Source organism: Oncorhynchus keta, chromosome 10, assembly GCF_023373465.1.
Source record: "Oncorhynchus keta strain PuntledgeMale-10-30-2019 chromosome 10, Oket_V2, whole genome shotgun sequence".
Classification (NCBI taxonomy): domain Eukaryota; kingdom Metazoa; phylum Chordata; class Actinopteri; order Salmoniformes; family Salmonidae; genus Oncorhynchus; species Oncorhynchus keta.
In genome coordinates this window covers 78,481,611-78,499,568 of record NC_068430.1, presented here as the reverse complement: position 1 = coordinate 78,499,568, position 17,958 = coordinate 78,481,611, and the positions used below count along the sequence as shown (strand labels likewise).

The 17,958-nt window shown below is 46.1% G+C and overlaps 2 protein-coding genes across 6 annotated transcripts in view; both read right to left on the bottom strand.

Annotated features, from left to right (window-relative positions):
• Positions 1-4,435: 4,435 nt before the first annotated feature.
• On the bottom strand, positions 4,436-12,672 carry sirt7 (sirtuin 7). 3 transcript variants are annotated; one of them, XM_052528816.1, is made up of 11 exons: positions 12,247-12,672; positions 11,667-11,804; positions 11,284-11,388; positions 10,711-10,781; positions 8,445-8,517; positions 8,203-8,301; positions 7,304-7,540; positions 6,861-6,941; positions 6,299-6,405; positions 5,788-5,913; positions 4,436-5,748 (listed from the first exon to the last, which is right to left on the bottom strand). In XM_052528816.1, exons 1-11 carry the CDS (start codon positions 12,349-12,351, stop codon positions 5,658-5,660), a joined length of 1,233 nt encoding a protein of 410 aa, XP_052384776.1. In that variant the 5' UTR covers positions 12,352-12,672; the 3' UTR covers positions 4,436-5,657. The 3 variants fall into 3 exon arrangements, with proteins under 3 accessions (XP_052384776.1, XP_052384775.1, XP_052384777.1); XM_052528815.1 differs by having other exon boundaries at positions 4,436-5,913; positions 12,247-12,671; XM_052528817.1 differs by lacking the exon at positions 12,247-12,672 and adding an exon at positions 12,033-12,240 and having other exon boundaries at positions 4,436-5,913.
• A 632-nt stretch (positions 12,673-13,304) lies between these two features.
• si:ch73-100l22.3 (uncharacterized) overlaps positions 13,305-17,958 on the bottom strand; it is an 18,155-nt gene continuing 13,501 nt past the window's right edge. For all 3 annotated transcript variants that reach the window (XM_052528639.1, XM_052528641.1, XM_052528640.1), the window contains 3 exons: positions 15,673-15,786; positions 14,529-14,614; positions 13,305-14,241 (listed from right to left, as the gene is read on the bottom strand). In XM_052528639.1, the coding sequence (XP_052384599.1) occupies positions 14,019-14,241; positions 14,529-14,614; positions 15,673-15,786 (423 nt within the window). In that variant the 3' untranslated portion in view covers positions 13,305-14,018. The remainder of the gene's footprint in view (positions 14,242-14,528; positions 14,615-15,672; positions 15,787-17,958) is intronic.

Genomic DNA, 17,958 nt, shown 5'->3' with positions numbered 1-17,958 from the left:
CAAGACGCAGGCCTCCTAATTGTCCCTAGAATTTCTAAGCAAACAGCTGGAGGCAGGGCTTTCTCCTATAGAGCTCCATTTTTATGGAACGGTCTGCCTACCCATGTCAGAGACGCAAACTCGGTCTCAACCTTTAAGTCTTTACTGAAGACTCATCTCTTCAGTGGGTCATATGATTGAGTGTAGTCTGGCCCAGGAGTGGGAAGGTGAACGGAAAGGCTCTGGAGCAACGAACCGCCCTTGCTGTCTTTGCCTGGCCGGTTCCCCTCTTTCCACTGGGATTCTCTGCCTCTAACCCTGTTACGGGGCTGAGTCACTGGCTTGCTGGGGCTCTCTCGTGCCGTCCCTGGGGGGTGCGTCACCTGGGTGGGTTGATTCACTGTTGTGGTCATCCTGTCTGGGTTGGCGCCTCCCCTTGGGTTGTGCCGTGGCGGAGATCTTTGTGGGCTATACTCGGCCTTGTCTCAGGATGGTAAGTTGGTGGTTGAAGATATCCCTCTAGTGGTGTGGGGGCTGTGCTTTGGCAAAGTGGGTGGGGTTATATCCTTCCTGTTTGGCCCTGTCCGGGGTGTCCTCGGATGGGGCCACAGTGTCTCCTGACCCCTCCTGTCTCAGCCTCCAGTATTTATGCTGCAGTAGTTTATGTGTCGGGGGCTAGGGTCAGTTTGTTATATCTGGAGTACTTCTCCTGTCCTATTCGGTGTCCTGTGTGAATCTAAGTGTGCGTTCTCTAATTCTCTCCTTCTCTCTTTCTTTCTCTCTCTCGGAGGACCTGAGCCCTAGGACCATGCCCCAGGACTACCTGACATGATGACTCCTTGCTGTCCCCAGTCCACCTGGCCATGCTGCTGCTCCAGTTTCAACTGGCCTGGGCCCTAGGACCATGTCCCAGGACTACCTGACATGAGGACTCCTTGCTGTCCCCAGTCCACCTGGCCATGCTGCTGCTCCAGTTTCAACTGTTCTGCCTTACTATTATTCAACCATGCTGGTCATTTATGAACATTTGAACATCTTGGCCACGTTCTGTTATAATCTCCACCCGGCACAGCCAGAAGAGGACTGGCCACCCCACATATGCTCTCTCTAATTCTCTCTTTCTTTCTCTCTCTCGGAGGACCTGAGCCCTAGGACCGTGCCCCAGGACTACCTGACATGATGGCTCCTTGCTGTCCCCAGTCCACCTGACTGTGCTGCTGCTCCAGTTTCAACTGTTCTGCCTTATTATTATTCGACCATGCTGGTCATTTATGAACATTTGAACATCTTGGTCATGTTCTGTTATAATCTCTACCCGGCACAGCCAGAAGAGGACTGGCCACCCCACATAGCCCGGTTCCTCTCTAGGTTTCTTCCTAGGTTTTGGCCTTTCTAGGGAGTTTTTCCTAGCCACCGTGCTTTTACACCTGCATTGTTTGCTGTTTGGGGTTTTAGGCTGGGTTTCTGTACAGCACTTTGAGATATCAGCAGATGTACGAAGGGCTATATAAATAAATTTGATTTGATTTGATTTGACTAACCGGTCCACGGCTGCCTGAATGTTTTATGTACTAACCGGTCCACAGGGGACACGGCTGCCTGAATGTTTTATGTACTAACCGGTCCACAGGGGACACGGCTGCCTGAATGTTTTATGTACTAACCGGTCCACGGCTGCCTGAATGTTTTATGTACTAACCGGTCCACAGGGGACACGGCCGCCTGAATGTTTTATGTACTAACCGGTCCACAGGGGACACGGCTGCCTGAATGTTTTATGTACTAACCGGTCCACGGCTGCCTGAATGTTTTATGTACTAACCGGTCCACAGGGGACACGGCTGCCTGAATGTTTTATGTACTAACCGGTCCACAGGGGACACGGCCGCCTGAATGTTTTATGTACTAACCGGTCCACAGGGGACACGGCTGCCTGAATGTTTTATGTACTAACCGGTCCACAGGGGACACGGCCGCCTGAATGTTTTATGTACTAACCGGTCCACAGGGGACACGGCTGCCTGAATGTTTTATGTACTAACCGGTCCACAGGGGACACGGCTGCCTGAATGTTTTATGTACTAACCGGTCCACAGGGGACACGGCTGCCTGAATGTTTTATGTACTAACCGGTCCACAGGGGACACGGCTGCCTGAATGTTTTATGTACTAACCGGTCCACAGGGGACACGGCCGCCTGAATGTTTTATGTACTAACCGGTCCACAGGGGACACGGCTGCCTGAATGTTTTATGTACTAACCGGTCCACAGGGGACACGGAAGCCTGAATGTTTTATGTACTAACCGGTCCACGGCTGCCTGAATGTTTTATGTACTAACCGGTCCACAGGGGACACGGCTGCCTGAATGTTTTATGTACTAACCGGTCCACGGCTGCCTGAATGTTTTATGTACTAACCGGTCCACAGGGGACACGGCCGCCTGAATGTTTTATGTACTAACCGGTCCACAGGGGACACGGCTGCCTGAATGTTTTATGTACTAACCGGTCCACGGCTGCCTGAATGTTTTATGTACTAACCGGTCCACAGGGGACACGGCTGCCTGAATGTTTTATGTACTAACCGGTCAAGAGGGGACACGGCTGCCTGAATGTTTTATGTACTAACCGGTCCACGGCTGCCTGAATGTTTTATGTACTAACCGGTCCACAGGGGACACGGCCGCCTGAATGTTTCATGTACTAACCGGTCCACAGGGGACACGGCTGCCTGAATGTTTTATGTACTAACCGGTCCACGGCTGCCTGAATGTTTTATGTACTAACCGGTCCACAGGGGACACGGCTGCCTGAATGTTTTATGTACTAACCGGTCCACAGGGGACACGGCCGCCTGAATGTTTTATGTACTAACCGGTCCACAGGGGACACGGCTGCCTGAATGTTTTATGTACTAACCGGTCCACAGGGGACACGGCCGCCTGAATGTTTTATGTACTAACCGGTCCACAGGGGACACGGCTGCCTGAATGTTTTATGTACTAACCGGTCCACAGGGGACACGGCTGCCTGAATGTTTTATGTACTAACCGGTCCACAGGGGACACGGCTGCCTGAATGTTTTATGTACTAACCGATCCACAGGGGACACGGCTGCCTGAATGTTTTATGTACTAACCGGTCCACAGGGGACACGGCCGCCTGAATGTTTTATGTACTAACCGGTCCACAGGGGACACGGCTGCCTGAATGTTTTATGTACTAACCGGTCCACAGGGGACACGGAAGCCTGAATGTTTTATGTACTAACCGGTCCACGGCTGCCTGAATGTTTTATGTACTAACCGGTCCACAGGGGACACGGCTGCCTGAATGTTTTATGTACTATAATAATATAATAATATATGCCATTTAGCTGACGCTTTTATCCAAAGCGACTTACAGTCATGTGTGCATACATTCTATGTATGGGTGGTCCCGGGAATCGAACCCACTACCCTGGCGTTACAAGCGCCATGCTCTACCAACTGAGCCACAGAAGGACCACTAACCGGTCCACGGCTGCCTGAATGTTTTATGTACTAACCGGTCCACAGGGGACACGGCTGCCTGAATGTTTTATGTACTAACCGGTCCACAGGGGACACGGCTGCCTGAATGTTTTATGTACTAACCGGTCCACGGCTGCCTGAATGTTTTATGTACTAACCGGTCCACAGGGGACACGGCCGCCTGAATGTTTTATGTACTAACCGGTCCACAGGGGACACGGCTGCCTGAATGTTTTATGTACTAACCGGTCCACGGCTGCCTGAATGTTTTATGTACTAACCGGTCCACAGGGGACACGGCTGCCTGAATGTTTTATGTACTAACCGGTCCACAGGGGACACGGCCGCCTGAATGTTTTATGTACTAACCGGTCCACAGGGGACACGGCTGCCTGAATGTTTTATGTACTAACCGGTCCACAGGGGACACGGCCGCCTGAATGTTTTATGTACTAACCGGTCCACAGGGGACACGGCCGCCTGAATGTTTTATGTACTAACCAGTCCACAGGGGACACGACTGCCTGAATGTTTTATGTACTAACCGGTCCACAGGGGACACGGCTGCCTGAATGTTTTATGTACTAACCGGTCCACAGGGGACACGGCTGCCTGAATGTTTTATGTACTAACCGGTCCACAGGGGACACGGCTGCATGCATTTCCTTTGGGCGGAAAGATGAATCTGCTGGCCTTTGGGCTGACTTCACAGTAACTCTGAAACAAAAGGGTTATAAATATAACAAAGTAGAGACTTACCACAAGGCTTCACATTGTAAATATCACGTCAACAGAATAAGACCCTCAATATTTACTGAAAGGAGCATCAAGCTCATCACCGTGGACTTTCACCACCCTGTGAAGTTCATCGTAACTTATTTCATCTGTAGCCTAATAAACGGCATGATTTCTTAACGAGTCTTAGTCACGCGATTACAGAAGTGGTCTTCTCACTAAGTTAACTTTAATATGACGGCTATTAAATCAATATTTGCTCATAAAAGCGTTTACACCGACATTTCCTGCATAATACATTTTACAGACATAAAGATCCCACCTCGTCTTGCATATTTTGATATGTAATAACAAAACGGTTGAATGGAAACCTGGTTTATGCTTCAAAAAAAGAAATACAAGTCACATTATTTGTCAAGTGTTTACATAGTGGCGTAGCCAGTCCACAAGGTGGCGACGCGCCTCTTCTATTCTTTGATGAGAACACTGATGTGTAGCACCAAGAAAACACAACATTTAACACTGAGATTCCATCCCAAATGGTACCCTCTTCCCCATGTAGTGTTCTACTTTTGAACAGGACCCATAGAGAGCAGGTTGCCATTTGGGACAAACCCTAAATTCACACTTCCATTATTGTAAAACCAAATGCCTGACAATAACACAATCCAATGACAGATACTAATGCCATGAATGTGCTGTACTGTAACAGGATGGCATCGCCGACGGCAACCCTGAGGAAAGTTAGTAAGGTGCTGTGCATGTAACAAACACAACACCACTCCTATGAAACTACATAAAAGCACCATTCAATTGAAAAACCATAACTCTTAGGTTACAGCCCAATATTCTCTCCTCCTGAAGTGTTCACTACTCCCCACAAACTTAAAAGCATTGGATTAGTGTAGGCATCAGAGGGAGTTTCCAAATACCGGTCATTTTCATTTAAATCCATGACGGGAAGTCAACAAGTGCACACTTCAGGAGAAAGTGTTTCCACTAGGTAGCACAACCACAAAGTCAAAATTGGCTATATCATATGATATATTTTTTTTTTTTGGGGGGGGGGGATTTTTGGTCATAATTTAAGGTTAGGCATAAGGTTAGCATTGTGGTTAGGGTTAAAATGACATTTTAAATTGTGGAAAGAGGCAGGGTTTGTGACTTTGTGGCTGTGGTAACTAGTGACGACCAGAAAGGAGAGATTATTAGGATGCTCCCTCAGGCTTAAAGAGGTAGTATCTGAAACCATAATAATACTTCATAATACTCTGCATCACAAACAGCTCCGTCTTAGTGAGGTTCTTCCCTCCCTCACTTCATTCTGTTGGTACGTCTTCCTTACTATCAAGGTCCATTTCAAAACAACCAATCAGAACAAAAAGGAGATGGAGAATCGTGTCACATTTCTACTATGATTAACATTCTGCTACACCATCACTGTCCTCCTCCTCTTCCTCCTCTTCCTCCCTTTGGAGTATCCTCGTCCGAACCAGCCTCCTTGTACTGCTGTTCCTCCAGCCTGTCCCAGGGAGTCTGGTGAGCAGTCCTTCCCTCCACCCTGTCCCAGGGAGTCTGGTGAGCAGTCCTCCCCGCTAGCGGGCGGAGCTATGAGTTTACGAGTGTAACTGTCCTCCTCTTCTGGTCTCAGCGGCGTGGCCAAGCTGAGTACAGGGTCCTCTGTCCTGAGGAAGGGCAGTTAGGAATGAGTCAGTCAGGGTGATCCAGGTGGGGTGTATTCATTAGTGCACATCATAGCATAACTAATAGCATTCAACTCTGTAACACAGGCTTTATTGGTCAGTGGTTTCCAATCTTGGTCCTGGGGACCCAAAGCGGTGCAATTTAAAAAATGATAGTGCGAGGGCAAACGCACCCGATTCAACACCATAACATTCAACTAATCACGACTTGCCTAGTTAAATAATGATTACATTTTTAAAAAAGAACTATTTGCAACGGAAAACTTTTAGCAACAACAAGTTGAGGTATGTCCCTCTCCCCGTTCCAACCAGTTTGCCTCCCAGTGAAGACAGCCGAGGTGTGTGTGTGTTTTGAGACAGGTCTTACTGGTTGTAGGCAGGGATCTGAATGTTCAGCTCCTCCATAAGGAGACGCATCACGTCGTCACATTTCCCATGGATCTTCAGCGTGGCCAGGTCGTCTTTAGGTGTCCACTAAAACAAGACAGAGGTCATCGTCAATCAGGCCCCCTATTCCCTTTATAGTGCACTACTTGTGACCAGGGCCCCTATTCCCTTTATAGTGCACTACTTGTGACCAGGGCCCCTATTCCCTTTATAGTGCACTACTTGTGACCAGGGCCCCTATTCCCTTTATAGTGCACTACTTGTGACCAGGGCCCCTATTCCCTTTATAGTGCACTACTTGTGACCAGGGCCCCATCTCTGTGGGAGAACTAAGTGAAACTACATTGAATGATCAAGATTCAACTCAAACACAAAGGCTTTATTGGTTCAAGTCAGTGTTTCCCAATCCTGGTCCCGGGGGCCCAAAGAGGTGCAATTAAAACAGCATCGTCCAGCACTAATCATGAATATGTTAATGCTGGGGCAATGCCAGGGACCAGGATTGGGAGACGCTGGATCATGGTAAGTAGTAGCAAGATGACCTGTAGATTGACGATATAGAGTTTGGGTCTCCTGATAGCAGGTCTATTCATGCTCCATAGACAGCCATACTTCTTCAGCACCTGGTAATGAGATGGAAAGATCAGTCTAACCACACTGATGACATACAAACGAAGTAGGAGGAGCCAGTCAAGGTTCTACAACTAAAAAAACACTCAATTCTATTCAATATTCACAGAAGTCCTATTTCATTTTGCATTTAATTTCATTGTCCTGTGAGGTGGCAGCACTCTGTTTTAGTCTATTCATCCTGACAGTCCTGCTGTGTGTTAGTACATGTTGTCCTTACCTTCAGGCTTTATTGATGCTGTGTGTTAGTACATGTGGTCCTTACCTTCAGGCTTTATTGATGCTGTGTGTTAGTACATGTGGTCCTTACCTTCAGGCTTTATTGATGCTGTGTGTTAGTACATGTGGTCCTTACCTTCAGACTGGAGCCCAGGCAGAGGATAACGTCAGCCCTCTCAGCAGCGTTTGTTGCCCCCCTCCAGTTGAGAGGCTGCTCCAGGATGCCCCTCTCCCCGAAATGTACGATGGTGTCCCTGAGCTCGCCCCCGCAGTGGGCGCACCGCCGCCCCGTCCCGTGCCGGTGCCTCGCGGTGCGCTCCGTCACGTCAAAGAGTCGCACAAACTCCCTCACCGGGGAACAGGAAGTACACACCTGTAAAACAGGAAATGTCAGAATAATAGTGAGTTCTTTAGGTGGAACATACTGTATGTAGTATACTGTACGTAGTATATACAGTATGTAGTATACTGTATGTAGTATATACACTGTATGTACTATATGTAGTATACACTATGTAGTATACACTGTATGTAGTATACACTGTATGTAGTATACACTGTATGTAGTATACACTGTATGTACTGTATGTAGTATACACTGTATGTACTGTATGTAGTATACACTATGTAGTATACACTGTATGTACTGTAGGTAGTATATACTGTATGTAGTATACACTATGTAGTATACACTGTATGTACTGTAGGTAGTATACACTGTATATACTGTATGTAGTATACACTGTATATACTGTATGTAGTATACACTGTATATACTGTATGTAGTGAGTGTGTGTCCTACCTCGATGAACATGTTGCCGTGCAGCTCAGAGAGGGTGTGTGTCCTACCTCGATGAACATGTTGCCGAGCAGCTCAGAGAGGGTGTGTCCTACCTCGATGAACATGTTGCCGTGCAGCTCAGAGAGGGTGTGTGTCCTACCTCGATGAACATGTTGCCGTGCAGCTCAGAGAGGGTGTGTGTCCTACCTCGATGAACATGTTGCCGTGCAGCTCAGAGAGGGTGTGTGTCCTACCTCGATGAACATGTTGCCGTGCAGCTCAGAGAGGGTGTGTCTGGGAAGACCGCTACGCAGGTGGAGCCCATCACAGTTCTGAGACACTACGTGCTGCACCTGCACACACACACACACACACACACACACACACACACACACACACACGTTGGAAATCATCATACAGACACCTCAAAACCTTTCAATTAACGGACGAAGCAACAAGCACAAGGTCCATGACGACACACAACCAGCTCACTGACCATGTTCTCCTCATGCAGCATCCTGATACACATGTGTGTAAGAGTAGGTTCTGCTTCACTCAGGTCTGACGAGCTGTTGAGAGAGAGATGACTTAATGAGTACATGCAGTATGACGAAGATGCCCTCTTGTTGACTTAATGACATGCAGTATGACGAAGATGCCCTCTTGTTGACTTAATTACATGCAGTATGACGAAGATGCCCTCTTGTTGACTTAATTACATGCAGTATGACGAAGTTGCCCTCTTGTTGACTTAATTACATGCAGTATGACGAAGTTGCCCTTGACTTAATTACACGCAGTATGACGAAGTTGCCCTTGACTTAATTACACGCAGTATGACGAAGTTGCCATCTTGTTGACTTAATTACATGCAGTATGACGAAGATGCCCTCTTGTTGACTTAATTACATGCAGTATGACGAAGATGCCCTCTTGTTGACTTAATTACATGCAGTATGACGAAGATGCCCTCTTGTTGACTTAATTACATGCAGTATGACGAAGATGCCCGAAGATCTTGTTGACTTAATTACATGCAGTATGACGAAGATGCCCTCTTGTTGACTTAATTACATGCAGTATGACGAAGATGCCATCTTGTTGACTTAATTACATGCAGTATGACGAAGATGCCCTCTTGTTGACTTAATTACATGCAGTATGACGAAGATGCCATCTTGTTGACTTAATTACATGCAGTATGACGAAGATGCCCTCTTGTTGACTTAATGACATGCAGTATGACGAAGATGCCCTCTTGTTGACTTAATTACATGCAGTATGACGAAGAGACTTAATTACATGCAGTATGACGAAGATGCCCTCTTGTTGACTTAATTACATGCAGTATGATGAAGATGCCCTCTTGTTGACTTAATTACATGCAGTATGACGAAGATGCCCTCTTGTTGACTTAATTACATGCAGTATGACGAAGATGCCCTCTTGTTGACTTAATTACATGCAGTATGACGAAGATGCCCTCTTGTTGACTTAATTACATGCAGTATGACGAAGATGCCCTCTTGTTGACTTAATTACATGCAGTATGACGAAGATGCCCTCTTGTTGACTTAATTACATGCAGTATGACGAAGATGCCCTCTTGTTGACTTAATTACATGCAGTATGACGAAGATGCCCTCTTGTTGACTTAATTACATGCAGTATGACGAAGATGCCCTCTTGTTGACTTAATTACATGCAGTATGACGAAGATGCCCTCTTGTTGACTTAATTACATGCAGTATGACGAAGATGCCCTCTTGTTGACTTAATTACATGCAGTATGACGAAGATGCCCTCTTGTTGACTTAATTACATGCAGTTGACGAAGATGCCCTCTTGTTGACTTAATTACATGCAGTATGACGAAGATGCCCTCTTGTTGACTTAATTACATGCAGTATGAGAATGCCCTCTTGTTGACTTAATTACATGCAGTATGACGAAGACTTGTTGAAGATGCCATCTTGTTGACTTAATTACATGCAGTGACTTAATTACATGAAGATGCCATCTTGTTGACTTAATTACATGCAAGAAGATGCCCTCTTGTTGACTTAATTACATGCAGTATGACGAAGATGCCCTCTTGTTGACTTAATTACATCTTGACGAAGATGCCATCTTGTTGACTTAATTACATGCAGTATGACGAAGATGCCCTCTTGTTGACTTAATGACATGCAGTATGACGAAGATGCCATCTTGTTGACTTAATTACATGCAGTATGACGAAGATGCCCTCTTGTTGACTTAATGACATGCAGTATGACGAAGATGCCATCTTGTTGACTTAATGACATGCAGTATGACGAAGATGCCATCTTGTTGACTTAATTACATGCAGTATGACGAAGATGCCCTCTTGTTGACTTAATTACATGCAGTATGACGAAGATGCCCTCTTGTTGACTTAATTACATGCAGTATGACGAAGATGCCATCTTGTTGACTTAATTACATGCAGTATGACGAAGATGCCCTCTTGTTGACTTAATTACATGCAGTATGACGAAGATGCCCTCTTGTTGACTTAATTACATGCAGTATGATTACATGCAGTAAGATGCCTCTTGTTGACTTAATTACATGCAGTATGACGAAGATGCCCTCTTGTTGACTTAATTACATGCAGTATGACGAAGATGCCATCTTGTTGACTTAATGACATGCAGTATGACGAAGATGCCCTCTTGTTGACTTAATGACATGCAGTATGACGAAGATGCCCTCTTGTTGACTCCAGCCTGTCTCACCTGACAGCTCTGCCCTTCTGTAGCTGTGTCCAAACCCCATTTGGTCCCCTGTAGTCTGGGATGGACGCTGCCTGCAAAACATGACACAGAAACATGTCACTCTTGTCATGATGGGTGACAGGTAGCCTAGCCGATTGGGCCAGTAACCGGAAAGGTCGCTGGTTCGAAACTCCGAGCAGACTAGGTGAAAAATCTGCCAATGTGCCATTGAGCAAGGCCCTTAACCCTAATAACTCCTGTCGGTTCAATAAGGTGTGCTACCTCTGGAAAAGTTCAAGAACGGCCGGGGGTCCCCGAGGAGAGATTTGAAAAAGGCTATATGAGTGCACACCGTAGAAAACGCATTTCATTTTGGTTCAGGTTAGTCCCTCCCCTTTTTGCCATCCGGTTCCTGTGAACACACCCCAGAACAAAGTTATACCCTGACCCCAGATCTGTTTGTGCTCTTGCCAACGCCACTGCTGTCAAATATTTGGTTGGCATGACAATGGGTTGACATGATAGCATAAATAAACTGGCCCTTAGACCAGTGGAGCACAGCCAGTGTGTGAAATACAGAGCCCCAGTATTTACCGTACTGATCCCGGCTCCAGTGTAGATAACCAGGTGTTGAGCCTGTCTGACTGCCTCAGCCAACTGTCCCACTTTACACCTCAGGTCCTCTGTATCATCAAATACCTACAACAGCACAAAGACAGAGAGACATATCAAGCAAATGCCATGCTAATAGTCACCCCTCCTAGCCTGGCGTTTCAGGTCAGTAAAGACTAAAGACATGAGACAAGGAGAGAGCGCGGCACTTAGACCATGTTATTGGTAGCCTGGGTGCTAGTCTGTTTGTGCCAACTTCCAATGGAATTGTCATGTTTAAAGTGACAAGCAGTTGGGAAGATCTCCCAAACAGATCTGGAACCAGGCTGTGTTATTGGGCAGTTCTAAAGACGCGTCAACCAGACCTCTTCTTGCTTCCTCTTTAGAACGTTCCTGCGGACCTGCCGCGAACACAACTCCTGTACGGTGTCCTGGTGCAGAAGTAGATCCGCAGACTCCTCCTGGGTCCGCTCATTCTCCTGCTTCTTCAGGATCTTAGCTACCTGGAAAGGAGGTGAAGATAGATAATTACATGTACAAATTATATAAAGCGTAGGAGTGCTGATCTAGGATCAGGTGCCCCCTGTCCATGTGATCTAATAGGGAAAACTGATCCTAAATCAGTACTCCTACTCGGAGAAGCTTTATATGAGCCCTGAACATTTCGGTAGTCATTGTCAGCTGCTTATTTTACATTGAGAATGACGCAAATGAATGCAATAGTTACTAACTTTGGAATACATGAATGGGCAATATCTACTCTTGACAATGTCACTCGGTACGAACAGTCAGTTTTATCCAAAGTTCAACATTGTTAAACGTTGCAATGCATTGCAATAAGTGTTATTTTGCAAGCCGCCGGTGTAGCTTTCTAGCCGGCTAGCATAACATCTAGCTAGCTTGTAAACAGTGGACTACACAAATCTCCAGTCTCTCCTCTCTGACCAGTTTGAAACTCTTCCGCTGCATTTCCCTTTGCAGTATTTCAGCCTTCTCTTTAGCTTTTCTCTCATCCCGAGAAGACGCGACTGTGTCTGGTTTCTCTTCCATTCTCACAGACGTGGAATCACACTGACAGACAAACCAACGACAGCTATGGACGGATGTCGTCGAATAGGCCAAATGTAGCTTTCGAAAAGAAAACTGCGCCCACTTGCGTTCTCACAATATTAACGTTTACTAGAACTCAGAAATTAATTTAAAAACTATACCGAACAAAAATATAAATGCAACATGTAATGTGTTGGTCTCATGAGCTGAAATAAAAGAGCCAAGACATTTTACATACGCACAAAAAGCTTATTTCGCTCAAAATTTGTGTACAAATTTGTTTACATCCCTGTTAGTGAGCATTTCTCCTCTGCCAAGATAATACATCTATCTACCTGTCAGGTGTGGCATATCAAGAAGCTGATAAAAAAGCATGATCATTACACAGGTGCACCTTGTGCTGGGGACAATAGAAGGACACTCTAAAGTGTGCAGTTTTGTCACAAGACCACAGATGTCTCAAGTTTCAAAGGAGCATGCAATTGGCATGTGACTGCAGGGATGTCCACCAGAGCTGTTGCCAGAAAATGGAATGTTAATTTCTCTACCATAAGCCACCTCACATCATTTAAGAGAATTTGGCAGTACATCCAACTGGCCTCCCAACCGTAGAGCACATGTAACCACACCAGCCCAGGTCCTCCACATCCTGCTTCTTCACCTGGGGGATTGTCTGAGATCAACCACCCGGACAGCTGATGAAACTGAGTATTTGTTTGTATTACAGCCCTTTTTTGTGGGGAAAAACTCATTCTGATTGGCTCCCCAGTGGGTGGGCCTATGCCCTCCAGGCCCACCCATGGCTGTGCCCCTGCCCAGTCATGTGAAATCCATAGATTTAAGACCTCATGAATTCATTTCAATTGACTGATTTCCTTATATGAACTCTTAACGCAGTAATATCGTTAATTGTTGAATGTTGTGTTTATATTTTTGTTCAGTTTACATTCAAACAACTTGACAAGTACATTTTTTATAAAAAAACATTTATTAAAAAACACTTCTAAATAATTTAGAACAAAAATAGTAGGAAAGAAGAACACTCAGAACAGAACTTCAAAAATAAGACTTGGGTTTTCTGGGCTTTGGTTGCATTGCCATCCCAATACCACAAATCACTATAGGAAATATCAATAGTAGAAAATGTGTAAAACTAACATATTACAAACAGTGTGTCCAAAAACAAGTCCTGAGGTCTTGTGGTAAGAATAGATTGTCACATACAGTATGTAGTAGCTAAGATGCATTTGAATGCAGTGAGTTGTGCCTTTGTAGAATACAATCAAGTTAAAATACAATGTCCACTAGTTAGCAAGAAACACTATGGAAGCGTCCCAAATGGCAACCCTTTGTAGTGCACTACTTTTGACCAGAGCCCATAGGGGCATATTGTTTTAGGGTTAAGTGAGATGGATTGTGTGTGTATATCTTTTTAGGTATCAACAGTATTCATTACCTGGGTCAAGGGAGGGACTACCTGAACTTGTCCAATAAGAAACGCTTGTTTTCGTTTTCCCAAAAAAATTCCACTAATGAATATGACCCTGAACTTGTCCAATAAGAAACACTCGTTTTCGTTCTCCTGTGCAAAATGTTTTGCTACAACACTGTGCCAAAATGAACATGACCCAGTTCCGGTCCAGTCTAGCCTGATAAGTAGACCATCTTCACCGAGATCTGCGAGACTGGGTGGTCTTGGGGACCCTTTGAGGGTTGGGTCGAAAAGACCCACGTATCTGCTTCACGACGTTCCCCTCTGCCCCAGGGCCCTTCTGACCAACTACAACCCCAGCTCCAGTCCCCTTCTGCCCCTCTGCCCCAGCCAGAGGGCCCTTCTGACCAGCTACAACCCCAGCTCCAGTCCCCCTCTGCCTCTCTGCCGTTTTCCTCCTGATGGGAGAAGAGAGGGGAACAATAGGTTGATTAGTGAGACAGTTGGACTCTTTTACTAGTATCATAATATCACTATGGTGGGCAGTAGTCACTGTCTGGGCTGTACTAGGTTGGGTAGAAGTATGGCTCTTCTATAACCAAACATGTTATTAACACATCCCTGACCTTGTGCTGATAACCCTGAACATACAAGTCATACACTTGCTGTTTTGCTCTGACAATATGCCTGTTTTATATACAATAACTATCTAGTCTAGTGACACATTTTCTATTACAGGACTCACATCATGACTCCTCTCTTCCTCTCCAGGGCTTTCTGTGTAGCAGCTGACAGAGAACTCTTCCCCCTGGTCGACCCCGTTTCCCCAGTCTGTGGACACACACACACACACACACACACACACACACACACACACACACACACACACACACACACACACACACACACACACACACACACACACACACACACACACACACACACACACACACACACACACACACACACACACACACACCTTAAATGTGTGTATGCTGATGTATATTTGTTCTACATTCAATCCTAATCTTTCTATCCAGACCCCAAAGCATCTCATGTTGGAGGCTTTATTGTGCACTAGGAAGTCACTAATTGTGTCCCAAAATATCTCAAATGTCATCATGATACCTAAATGCTATTTGTCGGGTTTAGAGGGCGATTGTAGTGTTAACGTAGAGATAGTTGGGGATTTGGCTGTGAGGCCCTTTGTCTACTTCCCCAGTCTGATGAGGTCATGTCTCTGTGTGCAGTTTGAAAGATGTTGCTCACTAATGCTAGAGCAATTTCTAACTAGCGTTAGCATAACGACTGGAGGTCTATGGTATCTGCTAGCAAAACCACCTCTAACTTCCTTCCTAATGGACAGAGACATAAAAATGGTATCCACAAGTTCACTTGCATAAAAAAACCAGTGTATTTTGCACATTCATCTTCTGCACATCTACCACTCCAGTGTTTAATTGCTGTATGGTTACTATTTTGCCTACTTATTGCCTTACCTCCCTTATCTTACCTCATTTGCACACAATCTATATAGACTTCTTCTACTGTATTATTGACTGTATGTTTGTTTATTCCATGTGTAACTCTGTGTTGTTGTCTGTTCACACTGCTATGCTTTATCTTGGCCAGATCGCAGTTGTAAATGAGAACTTGTTCTCAAATGGCCACCTGGTTAAATAAAGGCAAATGTATTTATTTTTAAATAAAAAAACATCTTGATGTTCTGATGAAGGTTTAACTGCCAAAACACGTTAGCCTGATGGACAAAAATAAAAAATAAAGTAAAACTATTCTACATTTTGGAGTGTCGCCGTCTCCCAATGTTCTTGAAATGTCTCCCCCCGTGGTTACCTTGCATTACATCTTCCTGTTCCCCCTGTGGTTACCTTGCGTCTCATCTCTCTGTCCCTGGCCAGCTGTCTGTCCCAGCTGATGATCTGCATCCTGTCTCCTGCTGACAGACAGAAGATGTCCTGGACCTCATAACGCGCCGAGCGGAGCTGGAACAAGACACCACTCCTGAGAATTAGTCTTCTGTGTGTGTAGAGACGGTGTTGTGCACGCCAGAGTGTGTGTGTGTGTGTGTGTGGAGACGGTGTTGTGCACGCCAGTGTGTGTGTGTGTGTGCGTAGAGACGGTGTTGTGCACGCCAGAGTGTTGTGCACGCCAGAGTGTGTGTGTGTAGAGACGGTGTTGTGTGTGTAGAGACGGTGTTGTGCACGCCAGTGTGTGTGTGTGTAGAGACGGTGTTGTGCACGCCAGAGTGTGTGTGTAGAGAGCCAGTGTGTGGAGAGACGGTGTGCAGTGTGTGTAGAGACGGTGTTGTGCACACCAGTGTGTGTGTGTGTAGAGACGGTGTTGTGCACGCCAGTGTGTGTGTAGAGACGGTGTTGTGCACGCCAGTGTGTGTGTGTAGAGACGGTGTTGTGCACGCCAGTGTGTGTGTGTGTAGAGACGGTGTTGTGCACGCCAGTGTGTGTCTGTGTGTGTGTGTAGAGACGGTGTTGTGCACGCCAGTGTGTGTGTGTGTGTGTCAAGGACCATATCACCTCCACCCTACCTGACACCCTAGACCCACTCCAATTTGCTTACCGCCCAAATAGGTCCACAGACGATGCAATCTCAACCACACTGCACACTGCCCTAACCCACCTGGACAAGAGGAATACCTATGTGAGAATGCTGTTCATCGACTACAGTTCGGCATTCAACACCATAGTACCCTCCAAGCTCGTCATCAAGCTCGAGACCCTGGGTCTCGACCCCGCCCTGTGCAACTGGGTACTGGACTTCCTGATGGGCCGCCCCCAGGTGGTGAGGGTAGGCAACAACATCTCCTCCCCGCTGATCCTCAACACGGGGGCCCCACAAGGGTGCGTTCTGAGCCCTCTCCTGTACTCCCTGTTCACCTACGACTGCGTGGCCACGCACGCCTCCAACTCAATCATCAAGTTTGCGGACGACACAACAGTGGTAGGCTTGATTACCAACAACGACGAGACGGCCTACAGGGAGGAGGTGAGGGCCCTCGGAGTGTGGTGTCAGGAAAATAACCTCACACTCAACGTCAACAAAACTAAGGAGATGATTGTGGACTTCAGGAAACAGCAGAGGGAACACCCCCCTATCCACATCGATGGAACAGTAGTGGAGAGGGTAGCAAGTTTTAAGTTCCTCGGCATACACATCACAGACAAACTGAATTGGTCCACTCACACTGACAGCGTCGTGAAGAAGGCGCAGCAGCGCCTCTTCAACCTCAGGAGACTGAAGAAATTCGGCTTGTCACCAAAAGCACTCACAAACTTCTACAGATGCACAATCGAGAGCATCCTGGCGGGCTGTATCACCGCCTGGTACGGCAACTGCTCCGCCCTCAACCGTAAGGCTCTCCAGAGGGTAGTGAGGTCTGCACAACGCATCACCGGGGGCAAACTACCTGCCCTCCAGGACACCTACACCACCCGATGTTACAGGAAGGCCATAAAGATCATCAAGGACAACAACCACCCGAGCCACTGCCTGTTCACCCCGCTATCATCCAGAAGGCGAGGTCAGTACAGGTGCATCAAAGCTGGGACCGAGAGACTGAAAAACAGCTTCTATCAAGGCCATCAGACTGTTAAACAGCCACCACTAACATTGAGTGGCCGCTGCCAACACACTGACACAACTCCAGCCACTTTAATAATGGGAAATGATGTAAATATATCACTAGCCACTTTAAACAATGCTACCTTATATAATGTTACTTACCCTACATTATTCATCTCATATGCATACGTATATACTGTACTCTACATCCTCGACTGCATCCTTATGTAATACATGTATCACTAGCCACTTTAACTATGCCACTTTGTTTACTTTGTCTACATACTCATCTCATATGTATATACTGTACTCGATACCATCTACTGTATGCTGCTCTGTACCATCACTCATTCATATATCCTTATGTACATATTCTTTATCCCCTTACACTGTGTATAAGACAGTAGTTTTGGAATTGTTAGTTAGATTACTTGTTGGTTATCACTGCATTGTCGGAACTAGAAGCACAAGCATTTCGCTATACTCGCATTAACATCTGCTAACCATGTGTATGTGAAAATAACATTTGATTTGATTTGTGTAGAGACGGTGTTGTGCGCGCCAGTGTGTGTGTAGAG

What these genes read in the sequence shown, in the direction of transcription:
- sirt7 (XM_052528815.1), bottom strand. Translation starts at nt 12,351, where the DNA reads ATGGAAGAGAAACCAGACACAGTCGCGTCTTCTCGGGATGAGAGAAAA. An exon ending in ACGGCAACATGTTCATCGAG is followed by an intron (nt 7,541 to 8,202) that starts GTAGGACACACA and finishes CCTGTTTTACAG; the next exon opens with GTGTGTACTTCCTGTTCCCC. An exon ending in CAGATCCCTGCCTACAACCA is followed by an intron (nt 5,914 to 6,298) that starts GTAAGACCTGTC and finishes GCCCTTCCTCAG; the next exon opens with GACAGAGGACCCTGTACTCA.